The sequence below is a fragment of the Berghia stephanieae genome, chromosome 3, assembly GCF_034508935.2.
Source record: "Berghia stephanieae isolate SIO BIC M18660-M18661 chromosome 3, UCSD_Bste_1.3, whole genome shotgun sequence".
In the NCBI taxonomy this organism is placed as follows: domain Eukaryota; kingdom Metazoa; phylum Mollusca; class Gastropoda; order Nudibranchia; family Aeolidiidae; genus Berghia; species Berghia stephanieae.
In genome coordinates, this window is record NC_088362.1 from 30,361,165 (window position 1) to 30,378,664 (window position 17,500).

Consider the following 17,500-nt stretch of genomic DNA (forward strand, 5'->3'; position numbering starts at 1 on the left):
CTGGGGTTTATCTGGGGTTTACCCATAACCTGAAACGGACAACGGAAATTGCTTGCTACCTTCTAACTAGGAGGCTAGTCCATTTCAAAGTACTTTCAATTCTACCAGACTCCATTAACTAATTTAAAAAAACCCAAAAAACAAACAAACAAGATCATTTGAATAGCGCAATATCCACTAAACGTGCTCAAAGCGCTTTACATGGGGTCCCTGGTCAACAGCAACACTTAACATGTAGGACGGAACATGACGCCATTTAGGCGATATTACATTTTTTTTTCGGACAGAGATAACCTTGTTAACGGCCATGTACTCATTTTACACCTGAGTATAGTGAGAGAATGAGTAAAGAGCCTTTTCCAAGGGCTCAACTATGCGCCGAGCGAGGCTCGAACCCAGAACTTTCCGGTTCGACCACTAGACCACATAGCCACACAACTCATCTGGGTTGGACAGGGGGTAGAAAGAAATCGCGACTTATCACCTGGGATATATCTCTGTCCCTTTGCGTGTGACAGGAGTGCTCTACCTACTGAGCTACTATTGTAACCCCCTTTATCTAATTAACCCTAAATTTAAGATTTTAAGCATCGGCCCACACCCGAAATAGAACTTTCCCGAGGCGGTGGGTCACATATTAAAATAGAAGAGCGATCGAGACAAGACGAACCCCTCAAACCATAGACAAGTTACATCATGAACCAGCCGGCCATCCAACTATAAAAGGGGTGCTTTATAGCCTAACAAGACGAAATGATATCTCGGCAAAGGCTATTTTCATTTCTGGAGATTTAGAGAAGGGGTGGGGCGGGGGGGGGGGGGGGGGGGGGGGAGGGTGGGGGGTAGAAGAAGAAATATGAAAAACGGGGCCCGCTGCTATCATTTGCTACTCCGCCAGGGGCCGTAACCCAGTGGCATCGATGCCTGATAATTTCGTCACGATTCTGTTGTTACGACCCGGGGACATCGAGGGTGTACTTGTGCCCTGGCTTGTTTTGGACTCTCTCCCTGTCTGTCAATCAAGACACTTTATACGTTTTCGTGACAAAACACATCAATTATTCTCGCTCTATCCATCTAGCTTTTTATCTATCTATCTATCTATCTATCTATCTATCTATCTATCTATCTATCTATCTATCTATCTATTTATCGATCTATCTATCTATCTATCTATCTATCTATCTATCTATCTATCTATCTATCTATCTATCTGTCTATCTATCTATCTCTCAATCTCTCTCTCTATTATCATACTTTCTTATTATATATCATTCTTTCCCTTACATCCGGCTCTCCCTCTGTCTCTCTTTCTCTCTCTCTCTCTCACTCTCTCTCTCTCTCTACTTTTCTCTTTCACTCTTTCTCTATATATATCTTTCTCTCACTCTCTATCCCTTTCTCTCTTTATTTCTCTCTCCCTCTCACACTCCCTCTCTCACTGTCTCACCCTCTCTCGTCCTTTCTTTCCCTCTCTTTCTCTCTCCCCCCTCTCTCTCTCTCTCTCTCTCTCTCTCTCTCTCTCTCTATCCCACTATTTTTCTCTCTCACTTTCATATTCTCGATAGTTTTGGTTCATCTTTGGTTAACACCATACAGATATTTAGTAGCCATGTTTTACAAATCATTTATTTGAGTGTCAGTACTAATTTTTACAACTTGGTTTTTAATTTTTAATCATTAATCGATTTATTTTTGTATAAAATGTGTATACAATTGGAGAAACCACAATATTTGCTGAAAAAATGAGGACCTTTATGAATATACTCTCATTTAGTGTAATTATTATACTGCTGTATTGTAAACATTAAAGTATATAATAACAGGAAATGAAGTGAGTAGGAAAGTGCCAGAAGACAATAGAGAATAAAAATTTCGCGGCGGCGATGGGGGCTCGAAACCGCGACCTTACTGGTACGACAACTCCGCCTGACCAGGGAGATTGTGACTCTACCGTATGAGTTATCCACGACCCCCCCCCCCCCAAAAAAAAAAAAGTCGCTTCAAACCTTAGTTCTTGAGGTTTTTTTGCTGTTGACCACAAAAATGCCGCGAAGTTAGTTGGCCATCATTTAAGCTTAATAGCCAATATTCTCAATACAAACATGTAACATAGAAACGATTGAGACATTGAGTATTTTGGATTTCCAAGGCCAAGGTCAAATAAAGGACCGATCATTATGCCCTAGCAGATATTCAAAATAACAGTTTGAGTTAACGAGCGATAGAATTATCCTTAATTTTGAATAAAAAGGTTTGCAAGTTAACGTTTCTCAATCTGTATAAAAAGAAAAACAGTTTTGTAATTCTTAAGACTTGTCAGTAATTCTGTGCTCGTTGGGAAAAATTTAACGTAGGCTTTACGGAATAATGTTAATCTCCAACGCTCTATTTTAAAAAATAAATTGATATGGCCACTGGCCTTTCAATAAAAATATATTTAAAGATCAAAGTTCATATTCTCTGGCTTACACATGTTTGTATCAAATTTACAATGTTATCCATGAGCCTACTTATTTCTATATTTCTCCCTTTTCCCCACTTCTTCCGTACCTCTCACAACTCTCCTCTAAATTTCTGTTTCCTGCACTTTTTAATATTTTACCCGCCCCCTCCCACTCTCTATATCTCTTTCTCTTATTCGTGTTCATCTTGAATTAATATATTTATCGTGCGGTGCTCTCTCTCTCTCTCTCTCTGTCTCTCTCTCTCTCTATCCCTTTCTCTCTTTCTCTTTCTCTCTCTCTTTCTCTTTTTCTGTTTTCTCTCTCTCTCTCTCTCTCTCTCTCTCTCTCTCTCTCTCTCTCTCTCTCTCTTTCTCTATTACTTTGTCTTTCTTTATATCTATCCCTGTTTGTTTGTCTCTGCATCTATCTCACCTAATCCCTACCCTTTCTCATCAAGGGCTCACACCCAGACATCTTGAGGGCATTCTTCAAACATGGTCTATTTGGACACCAACTTCCTGTTGGTCTGTCTAAGGACCACATGAGCAAACATCATTTCACGTCAGAGACAGTGTTTTGTTTTTTTCGGCTTGTCTCTTGTACGTCAATTACAAGCCTCAATAATGACGGTGTAAAGGCTCAGATTTAGGGTGGCTGATATCTCTTGGGTGTTGTGGTCCTTGGGACGTACCGGAAATTGTAAAGGTAAAACTTATTACAGTAGTCTGCGTCTTTCCCATCATGCAATACTTGTATTATTTGGGGGGCAGCGTGGCTCAGCAGGTACGGTCTTTGCTTCGTACCCGAAAGGTACCGAGTACGATCACCAGCCGCTGCGCTATGTGGCCTTGAGCAAGTCACCTCGCCCTTGCTCAATTTGTGGTGCTGCACTGCGGCTGACGCGTGGGTTATTCCAGTTTATTCCCTTGGAATAGGCCCTAGAGATAAATATACCCTATGGATGAAGAAATGGATTTTTTAACAAAATTGGAACAATCTAGAAGATGAAAAATGAGATCAAAGCAGTGGTCCAAAAAACCTGGGGGTCTTGAGTCATTCGAGGACCACAACGTCGTTTTTGGGGACTGCAAAAATGTTGGTAGGTCAATTTTTATTAAAAGAGATAATAAACCAAAAAAAAATATAACAGCTCCAAAAATGAACGAAATACCAAACTGGGAACATTCCAGGCTCAAAACCCTTCTTTAACCATCTTCTTTTTTTAAGCCATTATATTCACTTTTTGTGTATTGTGTTTTACATTCCATAGATTCTAGCAGTTTTGTATCGTTTACTATTACGTTTAGTTAAAAGTATTTTAAAAACACGATAGATAGCGAGTAGTTTCCAATCATTTGTGACCCTTCGCCTCAAAACGGTACTTGTGTTGAGTTTGTATGTTTTATTGAGGAGAATGGACACCATATTTTAGGTTGCTAATGCCAACAATTTATATTTTTGACCAGTTTAACATTTAATTCGGGTTTTAAGCATATGGTTCGTTCCGACATAATACCGTTTTGAGACAAGGGGTCACATTTAAAAGACGATAACCAAATCGTTACATACATCGTTTTGACTGAAATCAGCCTCTGAAAATGAAGAGCTTTATTATGCAAACATATCTATATCGCCATCACTAGTGTTGTCGGCTACTTTTGAAAAAAAAACAAAAAAAAAACAAACAATAGCATTGATTTCTTCTCCGAGTGACCACCCAGAGACTTGACCAAGAGTGAGTATCACCGGACGATTGTCAGTGACCACACCGAGTCTTCATTTCACACCCGACAGTTTCTGATTGAGATACATCGCCATGAGAATTTCATTATTGACCAGTTTAAGTATAATCTATTTTTAGTTACAGCACGTTTGTCACAACGTAAGGTAAAGTGAAGCATTGACAAAGACGCCTGCTTGAATATTAATGCTCTGAGCTTAGGTAATTTACTCACAACATTCAGCCAGCCGGATTTAACGTATCAAAACACAGAACTGTGTGTAACCCTGACGGTTTAGAGTCTGATTAATACAATTTAGAGAGAACAACTCACAAATAAATGGCTGGCTAAAAGCAATAAAAAAGAAAAGAAAAGGAGCGAAGTAATAAGATTCAATAGTCTGATGCCACGTCCGCCCAGCAACCAGCAGCTTGGTTCTAAACAAAGAAAATCGGTACTTTTTATTCTTCATGCTGGCTAGAACTTTTCCACATGTCACGTGGTCAGAATTTGTAAAAGTCAAAACATGATCAGATTTATTATGTTTTTCTCCTCTGGATACGCATAAGCTCGTCGGAGAAGTATTTCATAAGGCGTCCGCCATTGTTTCGATAGTTTAGTACCAGTAAGTAAGTTACTATGCGTCATTACAATGGAAGTGACGACACGACTGTTGAAGCCAATTGGAGTCACTCACCTCTTTGATTTTGGAGACTCGAGACCCTAGTTTGAGAATCACTCTGCTATAACATAAACCTCAATATTTCTTGCATTTTCAAAGTCTATTTTCAGGGAATGAAGTTCGCCGTGATCATCAATATAAGTTTCTCATGTAAATTGAAAAATGAATGGAATTTATTCATCTCAACAGTTGCTGTCTCTTTTCCCCAACACTAAGTCGAGACATGTTTCCATTGATGGCATTCAAGTAGAGACTGAACCTGCTGTGGAAGAAAAACAGCCAATAGCCTTGGGCTGTCTGACATTATTATTGGCATTTATTAACAAGTTAACTGTCGCACTCTGGGAAGAAGAAAAAAAACCCACTATTTAAAAATTTGGCCAGAAAACTCGTCCTTCGAATATCGGTCGATTTAAATGACCTTCACCTTGGCAAAAACCTCTCAAACCTGGACACTTAATGAAGACTTCGCAAAGTCCCAGGTTTTGAATATTTGCCAAGATGAGGGTCATTTAACGCGATTGATATTTGAAAGTAGAGTTTTCAGGCCAAATTTTTAAAAGTGTACGGCAGTCAACATATTAACATCCCAAGAGGACGGGGTTGTCCAGACTGTTTTATTTTTAAAGTAGTCTTTGAAAGGCTGACAAATCTATCCTAATAGGCTTCAACAGTCACTTCCCTCGTAATGACGCATAGTAACTTAGTAACTGGTTCTAAATTATCGCAACAATGGCGGACGTCCTTATGAAATACTTCTCCGTCCGACGAGCAAAAAAGTGTATCCAGAGAAGAAAAACATTATAAATCGGATGGCGTTTTGACTTGTATACATTCTGATCACATGACATGTGAAAAAGTTCTAGTCAGCATGAAGAGTAAAAAGAACCGATTTTCTTTGTTTAGAACCAAACTGGTCGTTCCTGGGAGGACGTGACATCAGACTATTGAGTCCTAATTTCTGTATTACACGTGAAATGTTGTCTTTAATTCTTTGTTTATTTTACAGTTGTTTTTAAAATGTTTGATTAGACCACACAATCTTCTAAAACTCCTGTAATGCCTGTAGTGATGCGGCTATGTAGCCTTGTGGATCGGAAGGTCCTGGGTTCGAGCCTCGCTCAGCGCATAGTTGAGTCCTTGGAAAAGGATAATTACCCACAGTCGATCACCGTACCAGGTGAAAAATGAGGACCTGGCAGTTAAGAGCGTTGTCTCTGTCAGCAAAAAAAAATGTACTATCGCCTCATATCCCGTCCTGTGTGTTAAGTGTTGCTGTTGACCAGGGATCTCTTGTAAAGCGCTTTGAGCACGTTTAGTGGACATTGGGCTAGATCTATATAAAAGCTCAACTTTATTTTTTCAACTAATTTGAGGGTTGTTTTAATTTTATATTGTGTGAATACTTGTTGCTTTAACTCTAACGAAGTTCTTTAGCAGGGCTAGTTTTTCATGACATGAACTTCCCTGCGGCACAGGCTTCAAATAGGACCCCGATGGTTTGGATGCATGACTGGAGTTTATCGATTGTGGGTCAATCCTCAAATAACTAGGGGTACCATAGAACGACGACGAAGACAATGATGATGATGATGATGATGATGATGATGATGATGATGATGATGATGATGATGTGGATGATCGACGATGATGATGATGATGATGTGGATGATCGATGATGGTGATGATGATAATGATGATGATGATGATGATGATGATGATGATAATGATGATGTGGATGGTCGATGATGATGATGATGCTGATGATGATGATGATGATGATGATGATGATGATGATGATGATGATGATGATGATGTTGACGACCACGACAATGATGATGATGATGATGATAATGATGATGATGATGATGATGATGATGATGATGATGATGATGATGATGATGATGATGGTGATGATGATGATGATGATGATGATGATGATGATGATGATGATGCTGATGATGATGATGATGATGATGATGATGATGATGATGATGATAAAGATGATGATGAAAGTGATAAAGATGATGATTATGACGACGACGTCGACGACGATGATGATGCGATTGTTTCTTTTGTTGATTGGAAAATAATAAATTTTTCGTAGTATAAAACGTAACTTCATTGCTAGAAACTCTGACGTCTTTACATTCCAGAAACCAGAATCCTATGTAAACCGTTGGTGAACCGACTGGTCGGTTCCTCCTTAAGAGATATGATAGCTGTGTCCGTCTCCTATGACAGTGCCTCTGACCTCACCAAGTGTAGACATATATTTTGATTAACTCTAATCTTACCGGCCATTTTCCCGATTTCCCCCCAAAAGTTCACACCCAACCTATACAAAAATATATTTATTTCATTGAAACACAAAAGCTGTCAGTTCTTGTTATACATATTATTATTATTATTTTTTTTTTTGCTAAACAAGCTCTTCAACACGGTGTTAATATACTTTAACTATATCAAACATTTTTGTTCAAATATTAATGATTTACAACATAAATTAGAATGACAAAAATGTAGGCTGCATCGTAAAAAATGTGATGATTCGCTTATGGGTGGTAAGGAGAGGGTTAATGAGATTCAATTCAGCCTGACAGGACATATCACAGACACTCCGAGACTGGCGTAGACTTACATGATACAACGCTATTTAATTTTTTGACAAATAAAAAATATTACTTATATATACTGACTGAAATGGCCCTTTAAAAAAAGTTAAGTTTAAAACCTGAGCGTTTATATAGCGCAATATCCACTAAACGTGCTGAAAACTCTTTACAAGGGGTCCCTGGCCAACAGCAACATTCAACATGTAGGACATGACATGACGCTTATTAGGCAATTGTACATTTTTTTTCGGACAGCGACAATGCTGTTAGCGGCCAGTTACTCATTTTACACCTGAGTACGGTGAGGGAATGTGAGTGAAGAGCCTTTTCCAAGGACTCACTATGCGCCAGCGAGGCTTGAACCCAGGAACTTCCGATCTGAAAGCGAGTGTCATACCACAAGAACAATATATAGCCGCACTTGAAGTTTAATGTTTGAAATATTTTGACAAGTTTAGGAAATCTCGAGTGTCGGAATTATTGACTAGTTCGGAGTTATTTATTTCTTTAAAAAAATTCTGACCACCCTGTCAACTCAGCAGTGATCGGGTAGCTGGGTCTGCTGGTTCTGGCGGAAAGTACTTTTCGATAGATTAGCGTCCTATCTAAAGGATAGCAAGCAATCGCTATTGTCTTTTTAACGATAATAAACTCCGGCTCCATCACTCATTGATCTGAAGGGCTTACGGGATTAATTTAATTGATATGAATGAAGTAAAGGATGTTTTATTTTTGTACCAAAATGTAAAAAGTTTGTTTTGTCAGTGTACCGGACCAGTGGCCCTTCGGCCTTTACTATAATTAGAATTGTACGTCTTAATGGGCCGTAAGAAGTTTTATAAAAGGAATCACTTAGATATAGTCTGTCATTAAATCCAGCGGGTTGAGTTCATCCCGATTTCGGTCACGCGAAAATGTTTTACAATGGATTACCGCTCTTGCCATGTAGCCGTACTCAGAGAAAGAAAAATCCAACATATTAAAATAAATTTGGCCAGAGACTCGTCCTTCCTTCAAATATCGATTGGTTAAAAATGTTTAAATGACCGCTATCTTGTCAACAAAAAAACTGCACTATCATACATATGTCTTAAGAAATTATAATATTTGAGTCCAATGCTCAGTATTCGAACAAGTTTAAAAATAGACTGGACAAAAATATGAGCATCTGAACATTTATATAGCAGAGAATCCACTAAACATGCTCAACGCGCTTTACCAGCAATCCCTAACAAATAGCAATGCTTATCCCTCTCCATACCAACTATAGGAAAATCGCCACATTCGTTACGATACAACCAACATTTTTATTATTCAAATTTCTGTTGTACGTCATAAAATTTAAAGCAAAATGAACAATGTGTTGTAGAGCATATTTTGCTAAAGAAATTATTTATCGCAAGAATTTACTGCTATTGTGTTTGAGTGATAAAAATCTATATTTGTGTTAGTTGGGTGTGAAGTTTTGGGGAAAATCCTGAAAATGGCTGGTAAGGAGAGGGTTAACATATAGGAGGAGACATGACGCATGCTGAGTAATGTTACAATTCTTTTTTTCAGAGACAACGCTGTTAACGGCCAGGTACCCATTTTACACCTAAACACGGTGAGAGAATGTGAGTTAAAAGTCTCAACTATGCGCCGCTCAGAACGAAACTCAAACCGTGGACCTTCCGGTCCGAAGGCGACTGTCATTCCACACAAAAATGACAGTTTTTATATAACATTAATAATAACTCGAAATCTCAAAGCGCTTTACAAGGGTCCCAGGCCAACAGCAACACTTAAGACGTTTGACGAACACGACGCTTGTTTCGTGATATTACATTTTTTTTCCGGATAGATCAACGCTGTTGACTTTCTAGTACCCATTTTACACCTGAGTAAGGTGAGAGAATGTAAGTGATCAGCCTATCCAAGGACTCAACTATGCGCCGATCGAGGCTCGGACACAGGACCTTCCGATCCGAAAGAGAGTGTCATACCAAAAGACTACATAGCCTCAGAAGACCACACAGCCCCACAAAAAAAAGAGAATCATTCGACTTTTTTTTGGACAACGATGGAAACCTGGTGGAATTGCGTGTCCCTACCTCCCATGTTTGATTCTTCAGCAACCAAGATCTAATAAACTTATTATACAAACTTAAGAAGAAAACCCTGAAGACAACGTGTATCGTGTCCCGTCTCGATATCAGCTGACATTCTTCTAACCTCACTCCAAATAGCATAAAGATCTACTATGAAGAGATTTATTTCAAAGCTCAACTATGCACCACTCAGAGCGAGGCTCAAACCTTGGGGTCTCCGGTCCGAAGGCGAGTGTCATTCCAAAGAGTCCCACACATTCGGCTTTTTTGACAACTTTGGAAACCTGGTGGAATAGGGTTCAACAGTCGTGACGTCACTTCATTCGGAATGACGCATAGTAACTTAGTAACTGGTTCTAAACTATCGGAACAACGTAAGGTAAAGTGAAGCATTGACAAAGACGCGCATAAAAGTGTATCCAGAGGAGAAAAACATTATAAACCTGATCATGTTTTGAATTTTATACATTCTGATCACTTGTCATGTGAAAAAGTTCTAGCCAGCATGAAAAAGAAAAAGTATCGATTTTCTTTGTTTAGAACCAAGCTACTCGTTGATGGGCGGGCGTGACGTGACGTCAGACTATTGAATCGTATTGCGTGTCGCTCCCTCCCACGTTTGATTCTTCAGCAACCAAGATCTAATAAACGTATTATACAAACGGTCCCCGAAGACACCGTGTATAGACACCGTGTATCGTGTCTCGTCTCGATAGCAGATGACGTCATTCTAACCTCCCATCCCAAATAGCACACAGATCTTCTTCTATGATGAGTTTTCCCCCAAAATGTCACACCTACCTAACACAAAAAGATAATTTTCTTACTGAAACAAGAACATTCTCTGCATAATATCATTCAGCAAAATAAGCAGTACAACCCAGTGTCATATTTTTATAACTATAATTTAAAAAAAATATTGGCATTTTTGTTGTACAGAAGATATTAGAAATATAAAATTGTTGGTTGCATCGCAACGAATTTGATGATTTTCATATGGTTGGTATGGAGAGGGTTAAGTCTCATAATTAGGAAAACGTCAGAGTGATGTCAGAGTGGAAATGAAACATCAAGATAACCAGATCGAAACATGTCTTCTAAACAAAAAATGATAAAAATAAAAGGGTTGCAAACTTTATTGTTATCAAGTCATTCATGATTTTGTAGACCGGTTTGTAAATGTTGACAAGTAAAATGCATGACATCTGAAACAATGTTAAATCATGATAAATTAACGCAGACTTATATTGTTGCACCCGGGATCGATCTTTCTCCCTTTGCGTGAGAAGCAAGTGCTCTACCAACTGAGCTATCGGGACCACCAAAAATGTAAAATTGCATTTTGAAATTATCTAGACTACATTACCATATTATTTATAAGACGTTTTATATTTTTTTAAAACAAACTAAGTTAGATATCTCAGGTTTGAGAGTTTTTGATAAGGTCAAGGGTCACTCTAATCGTTCGATAGTTGAGGATCAATTGACTTTAAATTTTAAAACGTTTGATTTTTTTTAGAATACAACAGAAAGGACGTGAAATTTGATGATACACTTGTATGATGTTTAGTATAACTACATAGTGATAGTAATTTATTCCACGACATGTTGGTGCCAATAAAAATAAATAAATAAATATGATATTCCGCCACGACGTCATAAGATATCGTCGCCTAGGCAGTCCACGAAGGAATATAGATAATTCATCAAACAAGGTAACAGGAATCACCCATGTTGTCCAAGTTGGACAACATTGGAGGTTAATAATATTGCCCAAGGAAAATAAACGAAAGTACCTGAAGCGCGGCTCGAAACCCGGATCTTCCGGGTCACAATGCAATGCCTTAACTACTCGGCCACTTCGCCCCATTGGTACCAATGGTCTTCAATTAAAACGAAGATGAAAAACAAACCCCAACTTGACACGGTCGTTAGTCAATTTTCGCATTAATCTTGAACGATAGTAAAGAGGTTTTTATATTCGTCGTGACGCAAATAGCCAAAGAAATATAAATACATGAAAACATAGGACATCTCTGTTTTTGCCAAATTGAAAATTGCTCACAAAGCGCTTTTATTTTTAATTTTGACCATAATACGATTACTAAACATTGTCGTGCACTTATTTTCAGGTCTGATAACCCAATTCTCTATGGGCTGATTGTTTTAATGGAAATCTCAAAGAATGAATCAAAATATTGTCCAATACAACAATGTTAATTCAGGCCAATAAGTAGGTTCGGATATCGGTTATATAAATATATATATATATATATATATATATATATATAATATATATATATATATATATATATATATATATATATATATATATATATATTATATATAATATACATATATGTCCGTCGCTTCACATGAAAAAGTAATTGCACCTTTCTGCGCGACATTGCTAGGTGTCGTCGGCTAAATATTTCATAAAGGAATATAGATAATCCGTCAAATAGGCGTCTGATGTCAACAGAACTCACTCTTGTAAATGGTGAGTAGATTTTGCCAAAGTAAAAAAAAAACATGCCTGAAGCGAAGCTCGAACCCAGTACCTTTTGAATCACAAATACTTTTGGCTGGACATGGAAATTGGGGAAAAATCTTGACTTTACATAAAATCGATCATGGTCCCTTTGCGTGAGAAGTGAGTGCTCTACCTACTGAGCTATCGGTACCCCTTTTAGGTCGCATATATCATGAAATAATATTGTTTTTTTTGTTTTTGTTTTTTTTTTTTGCTTTTTTTTCTAGAATGTATCATAGAGACATTTTGTCGATATATAGACAGCAAAGAGTAAAAGAACACAGGAGAACAAAATTATAAATCTACCGTATGGATATGACTCCAGTCTATCTGAAAGTACTTTCCGCAGGATTAAAAAAAACCCAGCTTCCCAATCACAGCTGACTGGACACTTCACATAAAATCGATCATGGTCCCTTTGCGTGAGAAGCAAGTGCTCTAACAACTGACCTTTGAAGGCCGCAAATATTATGAAATAGCATTGGGGTTCCTTTTTTTTTTTTTACTAAAATATATCAACAAGACGTTTTGTCACTATATAGACAGCAAAGAGCAAAAGAATACAGGAGAACAAAATTATAAATCCCTGTGTCTCCCAATAATTGTCTGGTGCCAAGTCTGTTTGGAAGTTGCTACAAACGCGTGCAGACATTCAATTTCCATTTTTCCTATTTTCCCCCCATTTTTCCTCCATTCATCGTGTTGGGATGAGATGAAAATTTCTATTACATGAGATCCGATTGTTGGGATTTCTGGTTTAGGTGTCCCTTCTCATTCACGCCCACACTCAACAAAATCCATAACATCACAATTATGAGTGATAGAAATGACAAACACAAGATAAAACGAAACGTTTATTTAAAACATCGATATTGAAAAAGAAATGAATATCGAAATATAATCATTGTCAACAACTTTTGGTTCTTGACCTCGTACCATCCTACATCCGGTTTCAAAGTATGAAAGAAGAAATGATATCAATTCCACCTCTTCCCCATTCTCTTTTCTCTCTGTCTATCTCTATATTTCTGTCTATCTCTATATGTCTGTCTATCTCTATATGTCTGTCTATCTCTTCTCTCCTTCTCCCATCTCTTCTCTATCTCTGCACTCTCTCCCTCTTCTCTCTACCCCTCCTGCCATCTTTCGCAACTCGTCCTATCTCTATCTATCTCTCTCTCACGTACACAGACACCCACACACACACACACACACACACACATACACACACACACCAAATACACACAACATTATAAATAGAAATTACTATTGTTGATATGCCTCATCAACGGATCTATTATAAATCTTAATATGGAATCGAATATATAGAGTGTGCTGCCTTTTTCAACAAAGAATGGAGTGATGAGAGTAGCAGACGAGTTAAGAACAAATGATACCTTAAGAACTAAACAGACTTCTAGTACGGATTGATTTGTTTTTAATGACGTTTAAAATAAAAAGAAAGATGGAGTGATGAGAGGAACAGTCGGGTTAAGAACAGATGATACATTACAAACTAACAGTCTTCTAGTACGAATAGATACGTCTTTACATACAACCTGTCTGATGTTCTGGTCACTTGGGGCTCAATAAATAGTAATGACTTCCCAATTTGATTCCATAGGGTTTCAAGTTTGTGTTTTTTTTTTTTTTTGTTTTGTTTTGTTTGTTTTTTTTTTGCTTGTTTTGTATTTTGTTTTGTTGATTTATTTTTCATCCTTTCATTCTGATTTCTATCGCATGTACCGAACTTAGGCGGTTGTGGTCATGAGATTGGTTTACAAATATTTCTGAGATAAAAGATCTTTCCAAGTTTTATTTGTTGACGTTAAAAATCGCAGAAAAAGAAGATTTAGGCATATTTATTGTTTCCCACATGTTAAACAATGAATACAATACACATTTCAATTTACTGTCAATCACCTGGAATCTAAATTCACACTACTAGACTACATATAAAGTAGGCTTTCAGAGCCATTGGACCCATGGAGCCGGAGTTTATCCCGGTTTCTATAGCGTGATAAGGACAAAAGCAATTTCTTGTTATCCTTTGGACCTGACGCTAGTCTATCGCAAAGTACTTTCCGCCAAATCTACCAGACTCAGCTTCCCATTCATTGCTGGGTGGACAGGGGGAGGGGGTCAGAAAAAAAATCTCAACAACACCTGGGATCGATCTCGGTCCCTTTGCGTGTGAAGTGAGCGCTCTACCAACTGAGCTATCGGGACCTCCACTAGACTATATAGAAAATAAATAAATAAATAAATAGCAATCTGCCATACATTTTCATACCCATAAATGAGTATAAATAGATAATAAATGAATAAATAAATAAATGAAAAATGAATAAATATCAAGACATCTAGCATACATTTTAATTTCTCTTACCTAAAAATGAGTTTAAGGCTGGTCGAGGAATCGTTCTTCAACATGACCATGGCTTGACTTCTGGTCGAACCGTTCCCATTCAACTTCTCGTCTGTAGGGTAGTTGTGAAGGAGGCTGTTCTTCTGCTTTTGATTCAGTTGATGTAGCTGCTGTTCTTGATGTTGTTGTTCTTGTTGTTGTTGCGGTTGTAGCTGTTGGCGAATATAGGAGTGGCGATGGTTGGAAGGTGATCGAACACAAGGTGTGCTGTACCCCTGGAATGACCGCACGTTTGACATCAATGTCTGGTTGGTTGTGTGCTTCGACTTCAGGCAGGGCAGGATAGTCTGGGGATGGTGGGAATGATACGTTGGTTGATGGTTATACTGATGGTGATGGTGGTGGTGGTGGTGGTGGTGGTGGTGATGATGATGGTGATGGTGGTGGTGGTGGTGGTGGTGATGATGATGATGATGATGATGGTGGTGGTGGTGGTGGTGGTGGTGGTGGTGGTGGTGATGATGATGATGATGATGATGATGATGATGATGATGATGATGATGGTGGGGGTGGTGGTGATGGTGGTGGTGGTGGTGGTGATGATGATGATGATGATGATGATGATGATGATGATGATGATGATGGTGATGACGATGGTGGTGGCGGTGGTGGTGATGATTATGATGATGATGATGACGATGATGATGATGATGATGATGATGATGATGATGATGATGATGATGATGATGATGATGATGATGCTACTGCTGCTTCTCCTACATTTATTGGTTCACTATTGTGCGGCTATGTGGTCTTATGGTATGACCCCCGCTTTTGGATCGGAAGGTCCTGGGTTCGAGCCTCGCTCGACGCATAGTCTTTGGAAAAGGCTCTTTACTCACATTCTCTCACCGTACTCAGGTGTCAAATGAGTACCTGGCCGTTAACAGCGTAGTCTCAGTCAGAAAAAAAAATTGTAATATCGCCTAACAGGCGTCATGACCCGTCCTGCATGTTAAATGTTGCTGTTGGCCAGGGACCCCCTGTAAAGCGCCTTGTGCAGGTTAAGTGGATAATGCACTATATAAAAGCTCAATCTCAAACTGTACCACTGGCCACTGATCTATCCTGTTCATTATTGATATAAAATAGCTCACACAACAATTTCCTGGATTTGATTGGTTCATTCACAGATAAAGCCAAATTGAGGGGCGAGTAGCACCAGGAGAATGACACCAAACATCTTATCGTGCACTGTCACACAAAAATACTATGACCCCATCTCTCCCTAGATGTTTCCCACTAAAAATCAGTTACCTATTTACTCTGGAAAAACACGTATTCAAAAAAGTGTTACTAAAACAAACGAAATGATAAAAGGTGAAGTATTTTGTAGTTCAAGGTCATTGTATATTTTTTTGGATTTTGATTCTAATTTGAGTTTTTTTTTTAATCAGTAAACATACGCACTCGAGAAAAACTCGTATTGATAATTTGGCCAGAAAACACGTCCTTCAAAAATCGATCTATTTAAATGACCCTCATCTTGGCAAAAAGCTCTAAAACCAGGGACCTTGCGAAGTTCCAGGTTTGAGAGTTTTTGCCAGAATGAGGGTCAATTAAATTGGTCGATATTTAGAGGACGAGTTTTCTGGCCAAATTATGAATATGATTTTTTTCTCAAGTGCGGTTGTTTACTGATTTTTAAAAAAACCCCACAAATTAGAATCAAAATCACAAAAATATACAATGACCTTGACCTATAAACTTCTTCACCTTTTATCATTTGGTTTGTTTTCGTAACACTTTATTTAACTACACAATGGAAATGAATAACAAATAAATGTCATCCTATAGTGCTCTCTAGTTATATAAGCGCTTTGAGACACGCTGAAGAGAGAATCAAAATCACAAAAATATACGGTAACCTTGAACGACATAACGCTCCATTTGGTTTGTTTTCGTAACACTTTCTTTAATTACAAAAGATAAAGACCTGGATAAGTGTGTATGAAAGGTACCAGACAAAGCAAGAAAGAAAAAACAAGAAACAGAAAAAAAAATCCCAAAAAGATCAGTCTACCTCGACTGGGGATGGAACCTCAGTCGAGGTAACTGATTTCTTGGGATGATTGTTTTTCTTGTATTTTTCTTTCTTGCTTTGTCTGGTACCTTTCATACACACTTGTTCAGATCTTTATCTTACACTGGTGGGTGCTCCCTAGTTTTTTAAGTACAAAAAAAATGATAAAGGAATTATATTCATTGAATAAAAGGGATTTTAATTTTTTCCGAACTCTGAGGACCCCCTGAAGATAATTTACTATTTAAAAAAAGTCTTTCTCTGCTGTAAGAAGTTCTTTTATTTCCAGATTCTTCTTATATTTACTAATTCTTCATCAAATGCGGATTTATGAAATATTATTTGTTAGTTAATATTTTACGCTTAAATGAGGACTCGAGTACTGCCGTAGTCTGGAAAAAACCCATATTTTAAAATTTGGCAAGAAAACTCGTCCTTCAACTATCGATCGATTTAAATGACCCTTATCTTGACAACAACTCTCAAACCCGGGACTTCTGTGAACTCCCGGGTTTGAGACTTGTAGTCAAGATAAGGGTCATTTAGATCGATCGATATTTGAAGGACGAGTTTTCTTGCCAAATTTTAAAATATTGGTTTTTCCAGAGTACGACAGAGTAGTTCTGATGCCTGGGGGAAAATGTTGATGCTAGCAGTGGTGGTTGTGGTCGCGGTGGTGGATGTTGTGGTGATCGCGGTGGTGGTAGTGATAGTTTTGGTGGTGGTGGTTGTAGTAATGATGGTGCTGGGGTTCGTAATGGTAGCCGTGGCGGTGGTGGTGGTGGTGGTGGTGGTGGTGGTGGTGGTGATGGTAGTAGTGGTGTTTGTTTTTGTTTTTTTTTTGTCTTTGTAGTGGTTATGCTTGTGGTTGTGGTGGTGGTGGTGGTGGTGGTGGTGGGGTTCGCCGTATTGGTGGTGGTGGTGGCAGCAGTGGTAGCGGTGGTTGTCGCGTAGGTAGTTG

The 17,500-nt window shown here is 38.3% G+C and overlaps 1 protein-coding gene across 1 annotated transcript in view; it reads right to left on the minus strand.

Annotated features, from left to right (window-relative positions):
- Window positions 1-17,500, minus strand: part of LOC144967519 (pyrokinin-1 receptor-like) — a 215,208-nt gene that overhangs the window by 15,117 nt on the left and 182,591 nt on the right. Inside the window, exon 6 of the mRNA XM_078904895.1 lies at window positions 14,478-14,803. Within this exon, the coding sequence (XP_078761021.1) occupies window positions 14,478-14,803 (326 nt within the window). The remainder of the gene's footprint in view (window positions 1-14,477; window positions 14,804-17,500) is intronic.